Below are 22,192 nucleotides of genomic sequence, written 5' to 3'. Positions count from 1 at the left end.
TATAAAAAAAAAAAAAAAAAAAATGCAAGAGACTCCGAGAATCAGAAAAGTCACAGTTTTGGGGATGATGCCCCATGGATAGGCATGCCACTACAGACATCCTCATAAAAAATCATAACATTCTGACCATTATATTTCATGAACTATCTCCTCTCTTTAGTTTGGGGTCTTGTTTACTATGATTGTTTAGGGTCGGATCATTCAGCAAATGATCCCTCTTGATTAAGCAAATATGAACACAAATTTTTATGAGCACAAATTAGTACCTTTACAGATAATTAAACTTTGTTTATAAAATCCAAGGAAAGTTATATTTTAATACCCCTTCAAGATTTTTATGCATATTAAATTTTGGGACCTACAAATTTCTTATGAAAACATGTGATGTTTTGGATTAAATGTGGTATTATTCTACTACTTTAAAATCCTCTTACAAAGTTCTGTCTCCCTGTTATTATATTGCTGGTTAATGTTGAACTCAAAGTAGTTGCCGAGGGCTCCATATTGGCTGCTTTCAGCTTGGCAAACCCTAGGTGGTGAACTAGTAAGAACTGTTTGTCCAGAAAAACCATCCAAGGATAAAGATCTCTGTTAAGACATAGCAAATGCAAGATATGTTAAATTCTAATGAAACATAAAATTTCTTCCAAAGACTCCTCAAACCTTTCTGCACTTATTAAGTCACCTACAAAGCACAAAAGGATTATGATTGTGCCTCTGAAGACCTGAAAATGTTAAATTGCTTGCCTGAAGTTGAGCAATAGGTGAGTATAGAATTTCTTTTATCCTATATAATCCATTGTGCAACCAAAGTTAATTAGGAATGTCTAATAATTTATAGTAATATAGTTAGCTAATGAAAAATTAAAATCAATTCCCTACAATTTTAAACTGCACTCACATTCTACTGTACATATTATTCTTATTAATGCAGACTTAACATTTTATGATCTATTTTTTTATTCCTTATATATAATCCTCCTACCTTTACCCTCTTTGAACATAAGCCAGTAACCAAGCTAAGAGCTCTCCCTTCAGAATGCTCACCAGGAAACTCATACACTAATCCAGTAAGACTTTTAGTATATCTTTCCAGTCATATTTTCTGTTCTTTATTAATCACTAAAGTACCAATGACACATGACTTAAAACTAACGTGCTGGTTCACTTAGGGGGAAAAAAACCAGTTCTCATGAGTAGTAAAACCATGTTTACAAAACTTATTAGTGAAATAAAATTTTGTCTTTTAATTCACAATGATGTGTACATTTTTCCTTCAAATTGTAATTGCAAATGGCTGGAATAAGACTAGTAAAGATTGAATATTCTTTTAATTTTCATAAAACACCCCAGGAAAACAATCACTATCTTGTTTATAGACTTTGTACTTTGGGGCAGTATATGGATATTTTAAAATATAATTTGTGACTATAAGGCTCTTACTTGAGATCCCTATGCTTGGGAAAATCCTGAGGTAGTATTTCATAATCAAATGAACTACGAAATATTCAGAATAAGTAGCCTCTGTGCATGTGTGTGCATGTGCACACACATGTATGCATGTGTTTAAATCAGAGAAACAAGAAGATGTTCCTCGTACAGAGTAAGCCTGTGAGGGATGGCTAACATCAACTGAATACAGTGCATATTTACTGCTTTCAAGATTTAACTATAATGAACTGTGCTGCTATAAACATAGGTATATACCACTATAATACGATGTCTTTAACTCTTTAGGGAAGATACCTGCAAGGGGAATAGCTGGGTCAAATGGAATTTTTAGTTTTATAGTTTGAGGAATCTCCACACGTATCTCATAGCGGTTGTATTAGTTTACATTCCCACAAGCAATGTAGAAGGGTTCCTTTTTTCCCCCGCAGCCTCACCAGCATGTTATTTGATTTCTTGATGATGGACATTTTTTGGGGGGTAAGATGGAATCTTGGTGTTTTTCTAATTATCAATGATGCTGAACACTTCTTTGTGCATTTATTAGCCATCTGTTGGTATGTTTCTTATTAGTCTTGCAAAGATTTTGTGGTACATAGACTTGCATTTAATTTTTATGCAGTGATTCTGCAAGAAATTGTTTTTATAGAGAAGGTAGCAATGTCATCGAATGTCTATTAAAATTTTATTTCAGATTACTAGAGTCACACAATCCTCAAAATCTAAGTTTACAACTGATTATCTCGTGAGCTCCTTTATCCATTTACACATTTGTTAATGAGAAAAAATTCTGTATAATATCTTAGTAGTTCCATGATTTGTAAGGAACAGAGATGTAGTGAATGCTAAAAAACTCACAAGGTATTATACATGTAGGACCAACACTCTCAAATGCAAGGAGCTAGCCAACAAAGGACAATTTTCTGTTCAGTCACTGAAAAATGCTAACACATTTTATGAAGAGATTAATGCTTTAAGTTAGTATACAACCTACTGAACAAACAAAATGGCCACATGGGTTGGTACTTGTGCATTTAAATATCTGTAGTATAGTACTACTTATTTATCTGACATATAATAATATAAAAATGTGAAAGTCTGGATTCTCAAAGCAGTTGCCTGATTTTTTACACAGTGTCTGATGTACCAACAGTACTTTATTTGTTTATCTTTTTTTCTTGCAAAAGCTTTAGTGGGACTGTGCAATGCTGGAGCAATAATCCAGAATATCCTGAATAGTGAATTCCATTGTAATACCAGAGCCAGGGTAACATCGAGCTATCAAGCCTTCGAAGTGCTTGTACTGGCGTATAAATTCATCTTGCATGGAGTGCCACACCACCTATGATTAAAAAGAAAACAAAAGCCATCAAGCTACACGTGCAAATAACTCATAATCAAGTCTGTGGAAATAATGCCAAGACATACAGTCTAAGAACTCCACATAGTACTGTAGAAGTACATGCCATCGCTGCTCTGTGACTGAAGTCCCTCAAGGGTAAAGGGGGGGGTCTTAATTCTATCTTTCCAGGCTTCTTGTGAGGGTTGAATGAGTGCATATAGTCAGAGCTCAGAACAGCCTCTGACACAAATAAGCACCTGTTATGTTTTAGCTATTATTATATATACTCCAATATCCAATACAGATATGGCTATGTAAAATTATGGATGGAAACAAAACTAATGAAAGGCAATAGTTACTGCTTAAATTCCATTTCAGAGAAAGTTTGTATTTTACTTTATCTAAAATTAATGATAAAAAACATTACTTGATATTGTGGAGGACTCTAAGATGATCCAGATCCGCTATCTGCAATCAAGTATGCAATTTATAATCTAATAGTAGATTCTAATGAGTGTAGATAACTATCAGGACAGAATCACATACAGACATTTACTGAAGCCTACTATTAGTTTATACTATTTCTCCCATCTAGAATGCCACTCCTCCCCATTTTACTTGTTAAAATATTATCTGACTTTCAGAAGTTAACACAAATGCAATTATCTTGCATGAAGCGCTCTACTGTTGAAATAAGAATTGTTTTCATTCATCTTTGGGCTTTTCAGCACAGTCTATACAGAAGGCCTTAATCCAGGGTTTAAATCTGGCTCCACTACCCATATTTAAGACATCTTTTATTGTATTACTCCATTTTTCTTAGCTCTGATTTTTTATGTATAAAATGGCAATAACAATAATAGTAATGCCCACAAAACAGAGGCATCTTTTCCACTTTTCAAATAAGAAAAATGAGGCTCAAAGAGCTTAAGTAACTTGCTAAGAGTCATGCAACTTAATATGGATCAGACTATGAGCTTGTTTTCAACTCCAATCCCCATTGAGAACCTCTCCACTCTACTACATTCTATTTACCTATTCTTCTAAAATCTAATACTGTATAAGCAAAAACCAATCCAACCAAAAGAAAAACAACTTACACAATGCCTTACCACAACAAAACTGAAATGTGATCTATACGGAATGCCCCTCTTGCCCTACAATTAGAAAATCTGTAGTATTTCTAGAAGACTATTTTAAAGAAAAGTAATCTGTCTTCAAGCCAGAACGGTCCAAAGAGCGAAGCATACCTGGAGTAAGTTCTCCTCTTCGCATAAATGTTTATCAACCTTCTTATAGAGGTTATCTAGGCCTTTTTTCACTTCCTTCCCAGGATACTCTTTAATAACTTTTCGGAGTTCTTGTTTGTTAAATGCAAGTTGGTAGCTTACTTCGTCCTCTCTTATACCCTGTGCTACACGAGCTTCAACGCCTTCAAAGAAATGCTTCAAGGAAAGGAAAAGAAACAATGGGTAAGAATGACTTTTATTATCACTTGAAATTAAAAGAAATCAAATTTTAAAGAAGTATATTCACTGTATAAAAACAAGACAGCATGAAAGTATAAAAAGAGTAACAATCTCCTATTATACCACTCAGAGAAAATCATGGTTAATATTTTAGATTTCTTTCTAATTTTCTGATGTGAGTACACAAATTAAATCTTAACTTCTATGTTGCAGTTTCCATTTATTATTATTTTGATGCTGGGGATTAAACGCAGTGCTTCACATACTATCACTGAAGAACACACCTTGTTGTTTTCTTAGATTTTTTTTTTGTACCGGGGATTGAACTTAGGACCTTGTGTTTGCGAGGCAGGAGGGAGAACCACTGAGTTAAATCCCCAGCCCCTTAAGTATGTATATTTTAATGGATACATAAAATTCCATCCACTGACTAAATGATAACCTAGGTATTCATCCATTCCTCCCATACTGGGTAACTATTATTTTCCTTTGAGAGTTGCCAAAATCTGGCCATATTTTAAAAAATATATTACAAATACAATTGTCATAAATATTTTTAAAGTATGTACATAAAATGTCTTTCCAGCATAAATTTCTACAACTACATATACTTGAGTACAACTATTCTGAAGATCTCCATAAAATTACTTTTCAATTAAGTTACCTTTATGTCAACAGTGTATGAGACTGCTTTCTTGCATTATCTTTTTTTTCTTTTCTTTCGGTTTGTTGAGAATGACCTGGAACTCACTACGTAGCCCAGGCTGGCCTTGAACTCACAGCAATCCTCCTGCCTCAGCCTCCCGAGTGCTGGGATAACAGGCATGTGCCATCACGCCTGGCTCGCATTATCATTTTTAAAAAAACTGCTGCCACAGCAAAAAATAGGTCTGTCATTTTATTTAATAATTCTTTGGCTATAAATGAAACTAACTTGTTTTTACATTTTTAGTGATTCCAGACCCCTGCCAATTTATATGTTGGGTATTGTTGCTTTATTGATTTTAAAAAGATGTTCATATTAAATATATTGATTTGAATTATTTCAAATATTCTCCTCAGGTTGTTTTAAGCATACTTGTCTTCTCAACATGCAGTTTTATTGTTTGGCATGCTTACACCTGAGCACCATACAATATAATTTAATATTCAAAGGCTCAATAGCCTCATAACTTTTCAAGAAAAATTCATTTCTTTATTATTATTTATTTTTCATTAAATTATCTTCTGCCAATTTTATTCTTGGTGCTTTAAAAGTTTTGCTTCCATAGCAGTTTTTAAGTACTTGTTTCTGAGGTATAGGAAATAAGTTAATTTTAACATCTTTGACTCTTCCCACTATGGGGAATGATAATCCTGTGTTTACACTGTGGACAAAGTCAGAAGGATCTATTTAAGGTTCTGCTATATTTCATAGTTCTCCAAAACCATAATTTTAAAACTTTCACTGACAAATTTGCTCTGGGCAAAGATGTTAAGTCAGGAAAAAAAAGAAATGAAAAGGCAATGTACAAAACAAAATTTGGCTTTCCTTTTACCCTGATAAAGGTTTTGAAAGCTTCACCTGAAGTAGGCTTAAAGGTTGGTCACTTAGGAGACGAAAAAGCCCGGTCTATGTTCACCCCACTGCTTTGCAATTTAAAGCTAATGTGACAACAAGCAAGTTTATTTACTTTCAGTTTCTTCATCTAGAAAAAGGGTCACTACTATCTTAGCTCAATCATTTTTTAATAAGCATGAAAAAGAATAATGTACAAAGAGCTTCAAGCAGTGTCCGGCACACTGGCAGCTCTAAAAACTGAGTCCTCCTTCCTCACCCCGTGTCAACTAACCAGCAAATTTATGACAGATTGTACGTTATTCATGTGTAAACAGATGTACACAGGTACAAAATCAGGAAAAATATATTACATTTAGTTTTTCAAGAGGTTGTCCTAAAGAGTAAATGACGTAAGACTGAAGGTGATCAGTGTACTTTTGTTTGGCTTCCTTTTTTTCAGCTTCTAGACATGAGATTTTCAAACGAGAAAGAGTTGCAAAAATATGGTGAAAGTTTTCCATCATAACCACATCTCTGGGGGTCTTCTGGCTTTCATTTGCTACTTTCTCCACTATAATTAAAGCAGAAAAAATAAAATAATATTTCTGATATGAATATGATCGTGTTTAGTTATAAAACTGTGATTATTTTTTCATTTGTAAGTTTTTAAATTAAGCACATTTCTACACTAAAAAATATATAACACATTGGAGGGTCTTGATAGTCATAAGAACTAGGCACATTTCTATACTAAACAATAGTGCATTGGAGGTTATTTTTATCTACCTGAACATAGTAAGTCATCCTAAAATAGCTGCATACACATATGAAAATTCAATATATAAAAAGGTGAATTTTTTTTTCCTTTTTTGGTACCAGGACTTGAACTTGTGACCTTGTGCTTGCGAGGCAGGTGGTGGAACCACTGAGCTAAGCCCTGGCCCTCAAAAGGTGACTTTTTAAATTAGCAGGGAAATAATTAATTATTCAAAGTATTTTAGTGCAACCAACTGATCTTTTTGAATAGACTAAAGTTAGTTCACTATTTTGTATGTTTCAGCTGAATTCTAATATAATCATAAGTACCGAAGAAAATACAAGGTAATTACAATAATAGTATGATAATGTGTAATTTGACAAAAACAATGATATATACACAAACACTTTTACTCAGTCATTCCATTTCTAGTAAAGTACCTTAAGGAAATTTGAAAGTATGCAAAGACATAAACTGGAAACAAACTAATACCTGTAATAGATTGATAAGTAAATACTGATACACAGAAGACTATCAGTCAAAAAAATGCTTATGGTTATCTATAGTAAATGACTAGATATGTAATAGGATTATAGAATTCAGCAGGTTCCAAAACAGTGTAGCATATGATAAAAATTTTAGACTGAAGAACACATAAGTTACATTCATATATATGAGGGAGCGAGACACTTAAAAGTTTGGAAGAGTGAAAATTAAATATTATCTCTGTGCAAAGAAGTTACATATAATCATTATTTAAAAAATTTATTTTTATTTTTTTAATGTGTTTGAGACTTATTTTATTGTATAATCATATAAAGCAAAGCTATTTTAAATTTTAAAAGAAAAATAAACCATTCAAACACCCAGTCATGAAATTTGTCTTTTCTCTAGACTTAGTTACACTGAAAATGTTAATGAAATAGATGAATGATTCCACTTTCTGCCCATTTTTTAGCTTTTAAAACTCCTGAATATATGTAATCAGATTATTTACTTCAGATTAAAATGAATGTCCAAACTTTCTCACTAAAGTGTGGGATATGACACAGAAACAGAGTTATGGTCTCCCTGCCTTATGGAACATATGAAAACTGAGGCCTAAAGATGGGAAGTGATTTGTTCAAGTTGTACAGTTGTAATTGATTTGACAAACGTCTGTCACTTTCAGAAGACCCTTATTAAAATGTTAATGTAGGATGTCATTTATTGTTTTAAAAAATGATTTTCAATTTTGTATAGTGAAAAGTCCCTATGAACCCTAAAATATAAGTGGTTTTTAATCAGTAGCATAGGTTTTACATATTTCTTATTTTTTAAATTTCAGACATCTTTACTATCAGAAAGCCTAAGAGACTATATGGGATATGGAAAATAAGGAACATACCTGTCCCCAACTTTCCATTTACCAGAAACAATGAAAACAATGGCCACAATTCTTTAGAACATAACAAAAGCTTACCATTAACAAACACTCCTCTGATAAGTTTGATATATGCTTTATCCAGATCTCCACGACGTTCAGCATTTTTAAAGATTGATTCTGCGAGTCCAGCAAATTCTTCAAATTCAGCAACAAATGGAAGAATTCCTACTTTACTCTTCTTTGAGATCTTTACTTCTTCCATTTGCCTTATTTGGTTACTCTAAAGTTAGGCAGAAAGGAGGGCAGAGAAACAGCCAAGCAACTTAGAAACTGTGTACAATTTTAATCACATGCATATATCATAGAGGTGGGACACTGGTATGCAGAACATCTGGATAATTTTTTTTTTCTGAGACAGGGTCTTATTATTTAGTTCAGGCTGGTCTTGAACTCACTACAGAGCTCAGGCTGGCCTTGAACTCATGGCAATCCTCCTGCCTCAGCCTCCTGAGCGTTGGGATTATAGGCATGCACCACCATGCATGGGCTATATGATGTTTTATAATTTTAATTATTGAAGATTAATCACAACAAAGATAACTAAGACAAATGAATCAACTATCTTTCAAAAACATTTCTAATATTTTATTTTAAAAATCAAAGAAAAATTATTTAAAGTGAGATACTATTAAGGATTATGAACTTCAAGTTTTTTCTTCAAAGTAAAAACAATCAATACATATGTCTATCATTTCTGAAAGATGAGGATAAGGGATTAGCCCATTTTGAGTTAAATAAGAGCAGATAAAGACTCCATATAGGCTCTCTCCAAATTACTTCTGGTTGATGGTCATAAGGCCAAGTCTGAGATTCATGCCATTCCCAGGGCAGGACAGGCTATAATGGATTTCCATTAGAGTTTCCCATATATTTGTTACTGATGCAAAACTGGCCTAACAGAGTGCTTGTGCAAAAGTACAAAATAGAAGTTTCACTAGACAGAATGCACATATCTGGGCTCAAAAAGATCTATGGATTTAATTATCATTCTATGTCATTTTCAGGGAATCTAGATCTACTCACAGTAAAAATTAAACTGCCAAATCATTTCAACTGCTTCCTAAAATTTCACTGTATTGAGATTTTTGGGAGTTTAACTTGAAAACCATATAAAATATGGATAAGAAAAATCATTATTTTTAGGATACAGGTATTAGTACAAGACTTTATGACTACTGTTAACTGTTTTATATTCTCTTTTCTAATATTCCATTCCATCAGTATTGACAGCTATGAGGTATAAGAATGGATGCAGTAGAAGGTTCGGGTTTGGGTTTAACTGGGTTTGATCAGAAGCTCCATCACTACTTTAATGCTGATGAAAATAACTTCAAATCTTGAAGTACCTACCTAACAGGGAAGGGATGGTTCCATGAAGACAGACTTAGATGGGGTATGCACAATGCCTAGACCTGTGCTTGGTACACAGTCAGCACTCATATATGAATGCTGGCCTATTGTTTTTATTATGGTGTAGGCAGCTATTTTTGAGAATTTAGACTGAAGATACTTGATCATCAACAGAACATCTGGGGGTGGGGTGGGGACTGAGTCCAGTGATTTGGGCATGCTAAGTATGAGCTCTACCACTGAGACACACCCTGAGATCCAGGAAATGTTTAAGTGGCAGTTGTCCTCTCTGGGTTTGTGACAAGAAAGGTAGAAATACTGCATTAAGAAAAGAGCCACCAATGAACAAATTCTGACAAAAATTATCCCAATTTCACTCACGCTGTATGGATGCATTACTGCAGCTGGTTCTAATGTCATCATTAGAAGGACATGGAGGCTATTCAGTGCATGAGACCACAACTTTAACAACAGCCATATATCATTATTTTCCCATGGCAACTTACCTAAATCATGTAATTCTCAAATTAACAGTGCAAATCTGTATCACTATAGTGTGCAGAATCTTGAAAAGCAAATCAGTTAAAAAAAAAAACATACTAGACCACAAAGTCCAGTGTGGTAGTATCTGATGTGTAAGTAAGGCTACCTTTCTTGGTGTTTTTTGAGGAATACCAGATTAGTTGAACTCAGGTGCTATTCTTGTTCCATTTTTTGCAGCCATTTGACATTCATGCTTTTTGCTCAATATATATAGACCAATACCTTTTCAAATTCTTTATGCCCTAGGTTCTGCTCTCGTCCCAAAGACCAAAACATATAACCCTGTTGAGAACATACAGTCTGCCAGACACCACCAGACCTGAGTTAAAATAAGAGACAGTGTAATGACAGGTGGCAAAAATAACTATCTTTCAGTTTCTCTTTAGTAGTAATAGATAGGTAGGCCTTTAGATATACATGCAATTTAGGAGAAAATGTGAGTTTATACCTTTGTCTAAGTTATGTCATTTCTCCATTGCCCTGTCTTGAAAAGTAATATAATCACTTCTAATACGTCTTTATTAAATATGCAAATTATAAGTTAGCAAGCTCTCATTCTATACCAGGAAATGTGCTAAGCATTTCATTTGAACCAATGTCTTTATCTCTTGGATGCTACATCCTGTATTCTAGCGGGTTAAAAGGTACTACTTGAACTTATACCATACAGTACACTTTTGATTTAATGTTACAACTGCAGCACATGGGATTCATTATCTTGGCCTTTGGTAGCTCTTCTTTTTCCTTTCAGCTATCATTTTGCAGTCAGACCTTCCTTGCTTTATCACTACTTTGAGGAAAAGAGGGAGGGAAATGAGGGGTAGGAAAAACCTGAAATGGTCACATTTCACTGCATTTCAAATACCAGGTGAAATCATTTGGTAGGGAAGCAGGTTTAATAAGCTTAGTGAGGTGACATTTGAGTTTCTAGAGTAGACAGATTATTTTATACTTTTAAAAGCTAAATATTATTTTTTACAAGTATAAAAAAAGACAAGGATTTTAAGTGCCTTAGTATTTTTATCTTCCATTATTATATGCACAGTTAACTAAGTAGTTACATAGTAGGAATATTCAAACAATACATGTCCATTTAAATAGTACATTAGTGAACTGAAACATTTTTTTAAGGATCTGGATCAGCTCAATTCATACCTACAAGTTGATTAAAAATCTAACAGACAAAAGAACTAATGATTCTTTTCTAGAAGAAGGGAAACGATTTCTGGAAGTTATATGTAAAATTTATTCTTAAAGTGATATGGTTCTTGAAATTGTTAAGCCATTACTAAAATTAAGGTATGAAACTATCAATAATCAAATTAATTTTCTCATTAGAATATGTGAAAATAATTATGACAAGAAATCCAAGTGTTAGCTTCACTTTCTTCATTCAATCAGTGGTCACTGATCAGCAAACTGTGGTATCAGTTACCCAGGGGTATCTTAAGCAAGTGCTGCTGCTGTGCCACCCACTCCAAAACTTGCCAAGAGTCAAGTACAGAAAAGAATCTGGCTGGCATAGTGTCATCCAATTGCTTCAAAATCTGTTTTCAACAGTTCAGGGGGATGAACACTAGACCCCCAAAAGAAAGCTGGAAATCCCTCGATTTAAATACATTTACCTATTTTTTTTTTTTACAATGATTAGAATCCTTATTTTAAATAAAACTTACAATGCATTTGTCAAAGTTCCTTTTGACAGTCACCAAAACATTTCCCAACGTAGTACTAAGAAAAGAAGCAGGGTCCACATTCTGTGCAGTCCATACATGATGACTCATTTTGACTAGCATGTAAAGGGAATTAAAGCTGTCGATTTTGTCTCCTAATGCAATTAAGTTGTTCAGTTCTGGCTCAATGCAGCGGAATATTTTAATCATCATTTGGCGAATCATATCTCTCCTGTTTATAAAACACAGAAAACATAAAGTTATTACAAGCATCTAGTGACTTTGCCTTTAATTTTAACCTACTACAAACTATACAAATGAGTAAAATTTGATGTTTCAATTTAAAACATCCAAATATGATGAATTATCCTACAGCAGTTTTCCAAGATAAATATATTTTACTGAAGGTAAGATTTATCACTTCAATTAGCATTGTCATTTGTAAAGCGTGGTCCTGATATGCGCTTTGTGATTTCTAAGAAATACAAAATTCAAAGGCTACTCCAATCAGCACACATCAGAACTGTTTGAATCTTCTGTAATTATTTGAGTGAAGGATAGACATTCAACAGGACCATACAACAGGACAAATTTTAATTCAATAAAACGTTCATAATGAGACAGTGGGAATTCATGTTTTTGCTGGGTGTTTTTAGGTTTACTGAGTATCATCTGGGTGCCTCAGTGAGCAGTACTTTTCCGTTTTTTCATTTAACTTTTTTCAAAACAACAGTGACAAATACATACTCCGATGAAACAGGCAGTGGTGTGCCAGAATTATGTTGCCGTGATAATGTTCCTCCATCCAAGTCTTCTGCTTCTGTCTGCAAAAATTATTCAGGCACTTTACATGATAAAAGACCACCAATCTGACTAGTTTATATATAGCAAAAGCCTGCTTAGTCCTAAAATGCCTAGGAGAGAATATATTATAAAAAATAACTTTTTTGTTATTGGTAGCATTACCAATGACACTATGTAATTTAGTATACTATTTAAGAATGTTCATGAAATACTTTGTTCTCAGATCTTAGCTACAATTATTGTGGGTGAGAAGTTGTATTTGTGTGAGTGCACATGACAGGCAAGGAGGAGGAGGAGGAAGGGTACAGGAGGCTGGATAGGTACTGGGAATGGGAAACAAGCTCAACAAAAAAAAAAGAGAAAATGTCTAAAACAACCTTTTTTTTGGTACCGGGGATCAAACTTGGGTCCTTATGCTTGCAAGGAAGGCGGTTGAACCACTGAGCTAAATCTCTGGCCCCAAAATAACTTTTTAAAAAGAACATAAAATTTTAAGGAAATCTCATCAAACATTCTAATAAAATTTCAGCGTTTAAAAGAATGTGATAAAAAATTCTTACAAAAGCTAAGTAGCACATTTATCACGACTATCACAGCAACAATGAAATCCTAACCATTTCTATTAAAAATGAATTTTAATTTATGACTGCTTTTTATATATTGGTTAACTTAAAAGTCACTCTAGTGTTCCCCTCACATGCACGAGGCCCTGGTTTTATTCCTAGGATCACAAAAAACAAAAACAAAAAAATCCCCAAGACAACAAAACTATGTTTTTTAGTCAATTTGTACTGTTGTTTTAAGCTTTTCAAAATATTCTACAAAAATCTCTGACTTCATTCTCTTACATTTCTGACATCCAAAAGGCCATGCTGATTAAGCGTCATTATAGTCACTATAGGAGAGTAAAACCAAGGATTAAATAATTGGTTTAAGATCTCTAGCTAGTTAGTAACAAAATTACAAGATACAGCCAGACTCAGATCTGAGGCTCACTTTTCTTTTTCCTACCACAGTATCCCCCCGCCTCTTGGTAACTACTAATATGTTAAAACTGCTTTTTGAATAAGGTTCTTTATAAAGGTAACTCAGACACTTGTCCCCTTTGCTAATTTGGAGGATACTGAAGCTTAAGACATTCTGGAATATCAGATGCCCAAATTCCAAATATCACTGTTTTAATTAATTTGTAATGTTTTGAAGATCTTTACATGGCAAATCTTTTCCTTTTCTGTTAGGGTACTGAAATCGTGACCACATGTTAATTATGTTACTGGCCATAAATACTAGTCAAGATAAATTTGAGCCATACCATAGTTCCAGAGATATTCTGATGTTGCTGCAGTTTGAAAAATTTACTTATGAAGTCCTGTTCTGCCAGACATAGGGGCTCCAGTTCACTTAGTACCTGCTCAAAGATCTAAGGAAAACCAAAATTATTCTATAATGAAAGAACTGTATCAAATGCTTGAAATAACATTTTATCTTTAATTCACTCTTCTGCATGGACCATGGAGCTAGACTCTCAATAATTTCAACAGCCTCCCAAAGACAAACTCTTCCAAGATTGGCAGGTAAATACAGTATTATCAAGGTTCTACTGGGCCATAGAAAAGACCTAAAATAAAACTTATAGTTACTCACTTCAAATCTGGAAAGAGGAACACAAAGATAAAACTTGATACAGTGCATGAACTGGTTAAGCTGTTATGTCCTCTTTGTACTTGTTTAAACAACTTAGCTTTGAGATACAAACATTTTATGACTTAAAAAAATAAACATTAACAAAGATTTTATGTCATTTAATTGAAAATTCACATTTTAATTGTCATTTGGTTAGTATATATTTTTCAGATTCAATTCAGAATGGGAAAGTAAGACATGGTTAATGTCTTAAAGATAGTCTAAAGAGCCTATATATTTAAACACAAGTAAGCAATCACAATCTGCTGATAACTAATGTTAATATTTAAGAAGTACTTGTTATTTTATTTTACCTTATCAAATTTGGTTCTGTCTGCAACATCGAGATCAGAGGCAGACATGTTCCCCATATCCAACAGAGAAGATGACTGGGATCTGCGATTCCCTGAGCTCTGAACACTGAGTTTATTTAGACTAGAAGTAGATCCAGTTAATTTTCCAGAACTTCCGTGAAGACCTAAGAAATAATAAAACTTTGAAAGTTGTGATCTTCATGAATAAAAACGCCAGCGTATAAATAAGGGTTACCTTCTACAAGACAGCTTCTACTGTGTGATTTTCCAGGACTCATGTGAGTTAGTGTACAAGTCTACCACATGAGACAGGTGGTACAGTGTCCCTATTTTCCATTAACATTTGTGTCACATTCCAGAGTATATTGTAAAGAGAAGTAAAACTATACAGATCCATACAAAAGGACTAAAAGGTCCTTGAAGATCATACAGTCTATGCTCTGCCTAGTCCTATCATAAAGATAAAGCTGTCTGGTGTTATCTCTAGACTAAAGTAGATGATGAGGGTTTCTTTCTCACCTAAAAGACAGGAACATGAACAAAGGTCACTGAGTACCACGTTAGCATACAAGCTAGCATGACTCTATGTTTCTAGCTATGTTTCTAAGGAAAGCTGTCATATCCCAGTCTCACCCCCACATTAAATCAGTGTATTAGGTTGAATGATTTGAAACTGCCAGTATTTGGTCACTTTGCCCTACAAAACCCCTCAATTACATATGATTTAATTTAATATACTTCTGATCCTAGAAATTGCTTTTCCAATTAGTGAACTGTGAAACAATTATTTGAAAAGTAGAAAGTTCTGAGGGCTTCTTACATTTAAAACACAACTGAAATGTAATGTGTATATCACTACCATACTATAAGCTATTTTTAGGTATTCATCATAGCCATGAGCTAAAATAAGAACATTTAAAGAATTTAAGTTTTTAGAAGAAAATATGCTTTGATTCAGAATTCAGTATCATGGTCAGAAGGGACAAATGAAGACATAATAAGGACAATGAAAGATAAACGTTGGCTTTATTATGCACAATCTGACCATGTTTGTAAGAAGTTTTAGTTTTAAAATGCAGCCTGAAAACAGAAGTATGATGGTTTCTGAAGTATGATGGTCTTTGCAGAATCTTTGACACAAAATTTTACCACATATAATTTTAACTGTGTTATATATTTCTTCGATATAGCCAAACCACTACCAAAATATTAGCTTTCTTTATTCAATACCTGGCCATTCTGAGCAATCAATATTTCTGGCATTAACTTTTTCAAGACAAAGAACTAATTTCTAGACATTAATCAAACATGCATTAAGAATACCTGCTAACACACTAAGCATACTCACTCTCTGCTTCCTGTTTGACAGCACTTTCTTTTCGAGGCAGTGTAGCTGGGATGGATTAGGTTGCAAGCATCAAAGACAAAGACAAGTTAATAAACCGCAATTGGCACAAACCATGCACAAGAGGAAGTTAAAGCTAGTTTAAAAGACACATGCAAAGAACCATGAGCATCAAGTAACAAGAAATGCAAACACATGTTTAGTTGGTCAGCTACTACTTGAGAAATCACAGAAGAAAAAATTTACTAGTCTTTGAATGTACTGTTTTTATTCAAACATTCAGGAAAAAATGTATCTGTCAACCCCTTCCCATATACTTTTAAATGATTTATTATTGTTTTTAACTTTAGAAAGCTCATACACTTAAAATTTATAAGACTAAATTTGTAGGCTTTGGTTTCCTGAGAAAATGTAGTCCAAGTAATAATACAATACAGTGGAAATTTATTAGAATGAAGTTGTACACTTGGACATTAGCAATCTGACACTACTGAAAGGAATATCAATATACTAAATAATTTTATTCTACATCTGGTAAAAAAATATGTAAGTGGGGCTTTAAAACCATTTTAAAATTAAAACCAAATATCAAGCTGAATTACTTCATAATGGGCTTGTGAACACCCACAATTTAAACTACACATCATAATACTAACAATCAGGAAACATTTATGGAAGGAAGGGTAAAGTTGAGGGAACATTTAATGAAGGAATTTTAACTTCTTTAGGGCCATTTGGCAATTATTTTAAAACTCTGTTCTATGTATTATTTATAGATCAATTTTGAAGTTTATCCTATGAAACATTCTAAACTCAAATTAGAAGTTAATGCGAAAAGAAAGAAATCATAGAATGAAACAGAAAACTAAGGAATATAACTTTAACCTAAAAATACCTTAGAAACAGAATAATGCATCAACTGACACTATGTCTGCAACACTTAAGATAAAAGCTCAAGTGTAAGGGCCTAACTTGTCCCTCAAGTGATCCATAGATATTCCAGCCTTCAGGGTTAACTTAAACTCAAGGGAATACGAAATGAGAATCCGGGATGTTAAGTGGCAGACAGGAATCATTGGGGAGCTGACAGATCAGAGCAGTACTATCCAGAGGCTTTAAGATGCCATTATGCTATGTTCACAAGTTCCAGGGCAACGCCTAATATTTCACAGAGTTTACTTTTTAGAGTAGCCAATAACAAATAAGTAAATAAGTAGCACTTATAATAATTCTGGGCTGACAAAAAGTATTATTTATCAGCACCAAGTGACAAAATTCAGGTAAAATTTTAAATAAATAATGTTATTTTAAAATAACACCCAGTATAATTGCTGCACTCTCAGCACAAATGCTTATTATATGATGGCAATTATATAAGTATACAGTAATTAATAAATATTTACTGCATTAATCTTCTAATCATTCCTGAATTCAGATTTGAACTCAAGATTACCTTGAAATCAGTAAGATTTTAATTTAGTGGAGAGACAATAAGATAAATTTTGACCCTGCACTTACAAGATTTCAGAATATTAAATATAAGAGGGAATAATAATTATATAAATGTACATATTAAGGAACTAAAATCTCATATATGGTTTTAAATTTTAGAAAGCAAAAAACAGATGATTTTGTAGAGTACGAAGGAAAATATCAATTCTGGGGTAAAAATCCTTAGCCTCTGATGATATCAAAGTAAACCTTTTAATCAGACAAGCCAATGATCTATATTAAGTCCCTGCCAAAAAGAAAAGATACTTTGAATTATTTGAGTTAAGAAAATATTAAGGCTTGAGCTAAGAGTTGTTCAAAAGGAGAGGTATTTGCCTAAATCTATACTATCCTGATTATATAGTTTTCTTTAACAAGACACATTCCATCTTGCTAGTCTCATGAACATCTAGTCATCAGCATCTGTGACCTAGCATTTTCACAGGAAGAAATATGCAAAATAAATTTAAATGTTATTTATATTTACTTAATTTTGACTCATTGAAATGTCTCTCTAAATTTTGAGAACTCATTTAAACATAATGTGGATCACAAAAATTTTTTTTAAAGATTTATATTCTAAGTTTACTTTTAAAATGCTAGTAAATTAGGGTTTCAAAGATGAACCAAATTGTTTTTACATCTCCTGAATTATTTTTCTTATACTGTCCCTAATATAAAAATGGGTGACACTATAATCTTTCGGGCTATAAATTGCCACAAATTACTCTCTGATTCCTTATATTTAATAGGTATATAGAAGAGATGAACTTTAACATTGTTTTAAGACTATAGGTCCAGGGATTTAGCTCAGAGGTTCTGCTGCCTCTCTCGCGCAAGGTCTTGAGTTCCATCTCTAGAACCAAAAAAAAAAAAAAGACTACAAAAGTGCTTTCTAAATCTATATTGTGTGAATTAAAAATATTTTTTAACAAGATAATTTAAGAACTTCTCAAAGAGTAAGAAAAAAGTTAAGTTCTCATGTTAATGCAATGATAACTTTTAAAGTACTATTATACTTGGTTTAAAGTCATTTTTATTTCATTTATCTTAATGTGTATCTGACTTATTTTTATATACTGAAGAGATCTAGCAATAAAAAACGATTCACTAACAAGTGATGACAAATATACTTAATGAAAACATTAAACATGTAACTGCATTAATAATATGCTCTTTACTCAAAACAAAAACAAAAACAAAAATGTAACATATCCACAGTGAAACATTAACAAAGATAAACACACTGCTGTTTAAGAACAATTAACCTTTAGGATGAGTTAGCATTTCTGTTTCCAAAAGCCTATTATCCCAAGATTCTTATCAGAACCTTTACCAAACTGCAGCATATTCACAAATTCAAACCATTTCAAATGTCTGGACTAGTATAATAAATATACTGGTGTTGTATTTTTTTTTTTAAAAAATAATTATCTACAGAAGATAGTCTTTCTGCCCTAAAGAGTGGAAACACGTGCTATCAATTTTCAATCCTGTTTCCTAAGACAAAAGTTGCTTAGGCATAGGCTCCTTTCAACAAGCAAATGCTAAACTCATTATTCTAAAGGGGAGCTATGCAGACACAGGGAGGAGTATGGTGGCCCTTTAAGGCCAGGTCTGGACTTGAATAGGTACAGAAGTCCATCCTGAGGGAACTCCAGAGATGGTGCATGCAAGAGCAGAACGTGGCCTCGGCACATCACTTCCTCAGCTTGATATTTTCACTGGCTACTTCTTCAAATAACATTTTTGTCCATTTAAAAGTATTTAGAAGTAACAAGTAACATGTTCCAAATATATTGTTTTCGAAAAGTAAGTTATAATCATGGGAAATTTTGGTGACATTTTTGTAGACCTTTAGTAGGGCAGAGATACTTAAACTGTATTTTTTGATTCAAAATAGCCAGTGAAAAGTAAGAAGCCAGGAATCACTTTCATTTCTGTATAGAAAGTAATGACTTTAGTGATCGGTAACTAACCTCTAACTGTTAAGTCATTTTGGGAATCAGAAACTGAACTCTAAACATTGGTCTAATACTTTCTCTACCAGACTATCCTTAATTTTCTCACCAAGTACTTTTCCTATGAATATATTTTTAGTTATAGCTTGACCATACAGTGGCTGCCATACAATATACTGTAGAATTTTAATAAGTAAAAACATATTTACATATATATATATATATATTTCTATGAAATACCTAAAAATGAAATGTATTAGATCTCCTCTTTCATTAAATCTACTGCATCTTCTACCTTGTTTAAAGAGTAAGGAATTATGTGTCATAAGTAAAACCATTCTTAAAAGGAAGACCGACACACGCCTATGCTTACCAAACTTCTTGCTTTCTTTAGTTGTTCCAGTCATCTTAACCTTTGCAACTTCAAAGAAATCTTTGATTTCTCTTTCGTACAGTCGAGATAAATAATCCATGTAATTCTTAAAATAAATGTAACAAGTATTTGTCATTAATAAAACACATATAACAACGTTTTTCAACCCTCCTCCCAAATCCTTTGTGCTTATTTTGAATTTTATAGTACAAAACTCTAATGAATTTCATAAGTTATAAAAGGCAGGCTATATTCCATCTTTTAAAAAATTAAATAGACATGGTGGCATTAATAATTTACAAAAATTGGAAGGCAAATGTAACCACATTTCTATTTCATTTTTATATATTACCTTTCATATAATTTTAAATATTGTTGCAATTGTACTGGGCAGGACATTTGAATCAGGGGGATTACACTTCTACCTTGCATTGGAATAACAGCATTCTTCTGCTTTGCTAGTGTACCAATACCCCAAAATGGGACCCAGAAAGTGGTTTCAGTGTTTTACTATGATAGCTGATGTTACCATAAAGTTTTGGTCTCTAATGAATTGTTTCCTTGGAATAATTCCCAAGCTTGCCAAAAGTCAAAGAATATGGGAATAATTTTTTTCCCTTTGTGGTGCTAGGGTCAAACCCAGCGATCTGGTGTGCCAGGCAAGTGCACTGGCATGGAGCATATCCCCAGCCCAGGTATAGGGATCTTTATAGCTCTTCCTTCACACTGCTGCTATGTTGCCTGAAGACAGACGGTGTCAATGGCAAGGAAGGAGAACACTTACTTCCACTGAGTGTTTATCAGCCTGGAGAGTTACCCAAAAATAGGTTATATTCAGTCGGCATTTAATTAGTACATCTCATAATTTTCATAATTAACTTTATTAAAACAGCTCTGATTAATTGTCCTTTAAATAAAAACACCTATTATTTAGCATAGGAATTCATTTCTACAGTCTGCTTACGATCTCATAAAAATATCTTGTGCCCTCAGGAGTGATTCCTCAATGGTGGGAGACCACACCTTTACTCAAGTCCTAAATTACATACCATTAGACAGAGTTTGACTAACTTAAATAAATCCGCAGCAGAATAACTGCTCCTTACTATTGTTCTAAATTTACCATGCAATCTAAGCTTCAACTTCATTATCATTTTTTAGAAAGGTTAACATGCCTTAAAGATCAGGCATACCTCTCAAAAGGTAAGTATTATGTAAATGCTTGTATATTTACCCTGTTCACTACTGATATTCTTAGATATTTTATAGCTATAACTTTATAAAACAGTATTTTGATCAAACAAAATACTTTCCCTTTTCAATTTGTAGGTCATAAATATTTCCTACATAATATTGATAAAAAGAACCAGGGTAGTGGTGCACTCCTGTAAACCCAGCACTCTGTGAGATTGAGACAGGAGGATCACAAGTTTGAACTCACTGTGGGCAACTTAGCAACTTAATGAGACCCCATCTCGAAATATAAAGAAGAAACAGAGGAAGGAAGAAAGGAAGGAAGGAAAGGAGGAAGGGAGGAAGGACGGGAAGGCTGGGGATGTAGTTCACTGCTAAAGCCCTGGGTTCAATCTTCAGTACCAAGAAAAAATGAAAAACAAAAAGTCTGTAAAAAAGTTAAATCAAATGGGCAATTCTTTTCCATGTTTTATATAATTTTAAAAGCAAATATAAAATTTAATTCATATTTCATTGGGCTGCCTCAGTTTTTCAATGGGACTTAAGTGACTGGCTACCTTTCTTCCTGATACTCAATAAAACTCATTAACTGCCAGACAGGTGATACTGTATCAATTCATTCATTTACTGAATAATGAAAGATGTCTTACTGGGTATATATTCCTGCTAGCACCTAACTTGAAATTCAACTACCCTGAGTTAAAATGTTATCTGAGTCAGTCTTTTCAATTTTATTTTGTGCTGTCTATAAAGTCTTCTAGAGCTGACCATGATTTTTTTCTTTACAAAATAAGGCCAATTCTACAAATATGGAACCAAGGTTGAGAGATCTCTAGTAATCTTCAAGTCTGCCAATCTTGATTAGTAAGTGAAGAAAGATCATTTTCTACCCAATCATGGATAGATCATCTCTATTAATTTCCCTTCATACATAAACCAGAGCCACAGCTAGGGGCCATGGTCCTGAGGAGGAGGATATCTGGGCAGCTGAAGTACATTACACAGGGTGTAACTATGTACACCCAAGCTACAGACTTTGCTTCAATTCAGCCTTAGCATAGCTGGCAACAATAACAGTGAGTGACTCTTACTCCTGAAGAATGTGGAACAGGCTTTTCCTATTCTTTCCAAAAAGTGTGAACTATGTGCACCCACACAAATCAAACAGCTAGATGTTATTTCTTAGGAAACAAACACTGGTTTGTCTATTTTCTTCTTTCATGCCTTTATTCCTTCTTTTTTAAAAAAATAGAATGCCCCTTTTTGACAGCAGTCAAATTAGATTATGAAGCAAAAAATATATAAGCTACATAGCTCAAACCAAAGGATCAAGGAATATTCCTCGGAAGTAAGTCAATTTCATTTAAAAAGCTCATTAATATTATCACTCAAAAATATTCTGAGTAGAAAATGATTCCATAAATCATCACTAGGCTGGCTCTAGCCTTGTTTTTTCATTTTAAATTACATTCATGAAT

The 22,192-nt window shown here is 33.3% G+C and overlaps 1 protein-coding gene across 8 annotated transcripts in view; it reads right to left on the bottom strand.

Moving 5' to 3' along the window:
* Window positions 1–1,909: 1,909 nt before the first annotated feature.
* Window positions 1,910–22,192, bottom strand: part of Exoc1 (exocyst complex component 1) — a 49,843-nt gene continuing 29,560 nt past the window's right edge. For 4 of the 8 annotated variants that reach the window (XM_019209971.2, XM_033758840.1, XM_019209972.2 and 1 more), the window contains 10 exons: window positions 19,521–19,626; window positions 15,699–15,743; window positions 14,351–14,514; window positions 13,666–13,773; window positions 12,297–12,373; window positions 11,553–11,781; window positions 8,020–8,203; window positions 6,172–6,371; window positions 4,042–4,236; window positions 1,910–2,791 (listed from right to left, as the gene is read on the bottom strand). In XM_019209971.2, the coding sequence (XP_019065516.1) occupies window positions 2,639–2,791; window positions 4,042–4,236; window positions 6,172–6,371; window positions 8,020–8,203; window positions 11,553–11,781; window positions 12,297–12,373; window positions 13,666–13,773; window positions 14,351–14,514; window positions 15,699–15,743; window positions 19,521–19,626 (1,461 nt within the window). In that variant the 3' untranslated portion in view covers window positions 1,910–2,638. Of the gene's footprint in view, window positions 2,792–4,041; window positions 4,237–6,171; window positions 6,372–8,019; window positions 8,204–11,552; window positions 11,782–12,296; window positions 12,374–13,665; window positions 13,774–14,350; window positions 14,515–15,698; window positions 15,744–19,520; window positions 19,627–22,192 lie in introns of those variants that run through there. The other 4 variants (XM_019209973.2, XM_033758841.1, XM_019209975.2 and 1 more) reach the window with 2 other exon arrangements.

Source organism: Fukomys damarensis, unplaced genomic scaffold (assembly GCF_012274545.1).
Source record: "Fukomys damarensis isolate Sample0158 unplaced genomic scaffold, DMR_v1.0_HiC HiC_scaffold_35, whole genome shotgun sequence".
Lineage (NCBI taxonomy): Eukaryota > Metazoa > Chordata > Mammalia > Rodentia > Bathyergidae > Fukomys > Fukomys damarensis.
Note: the sequence above shows the minus strand (reverse complement) of the source record. Positions and strands in the feature narration are given on the sequence as shown.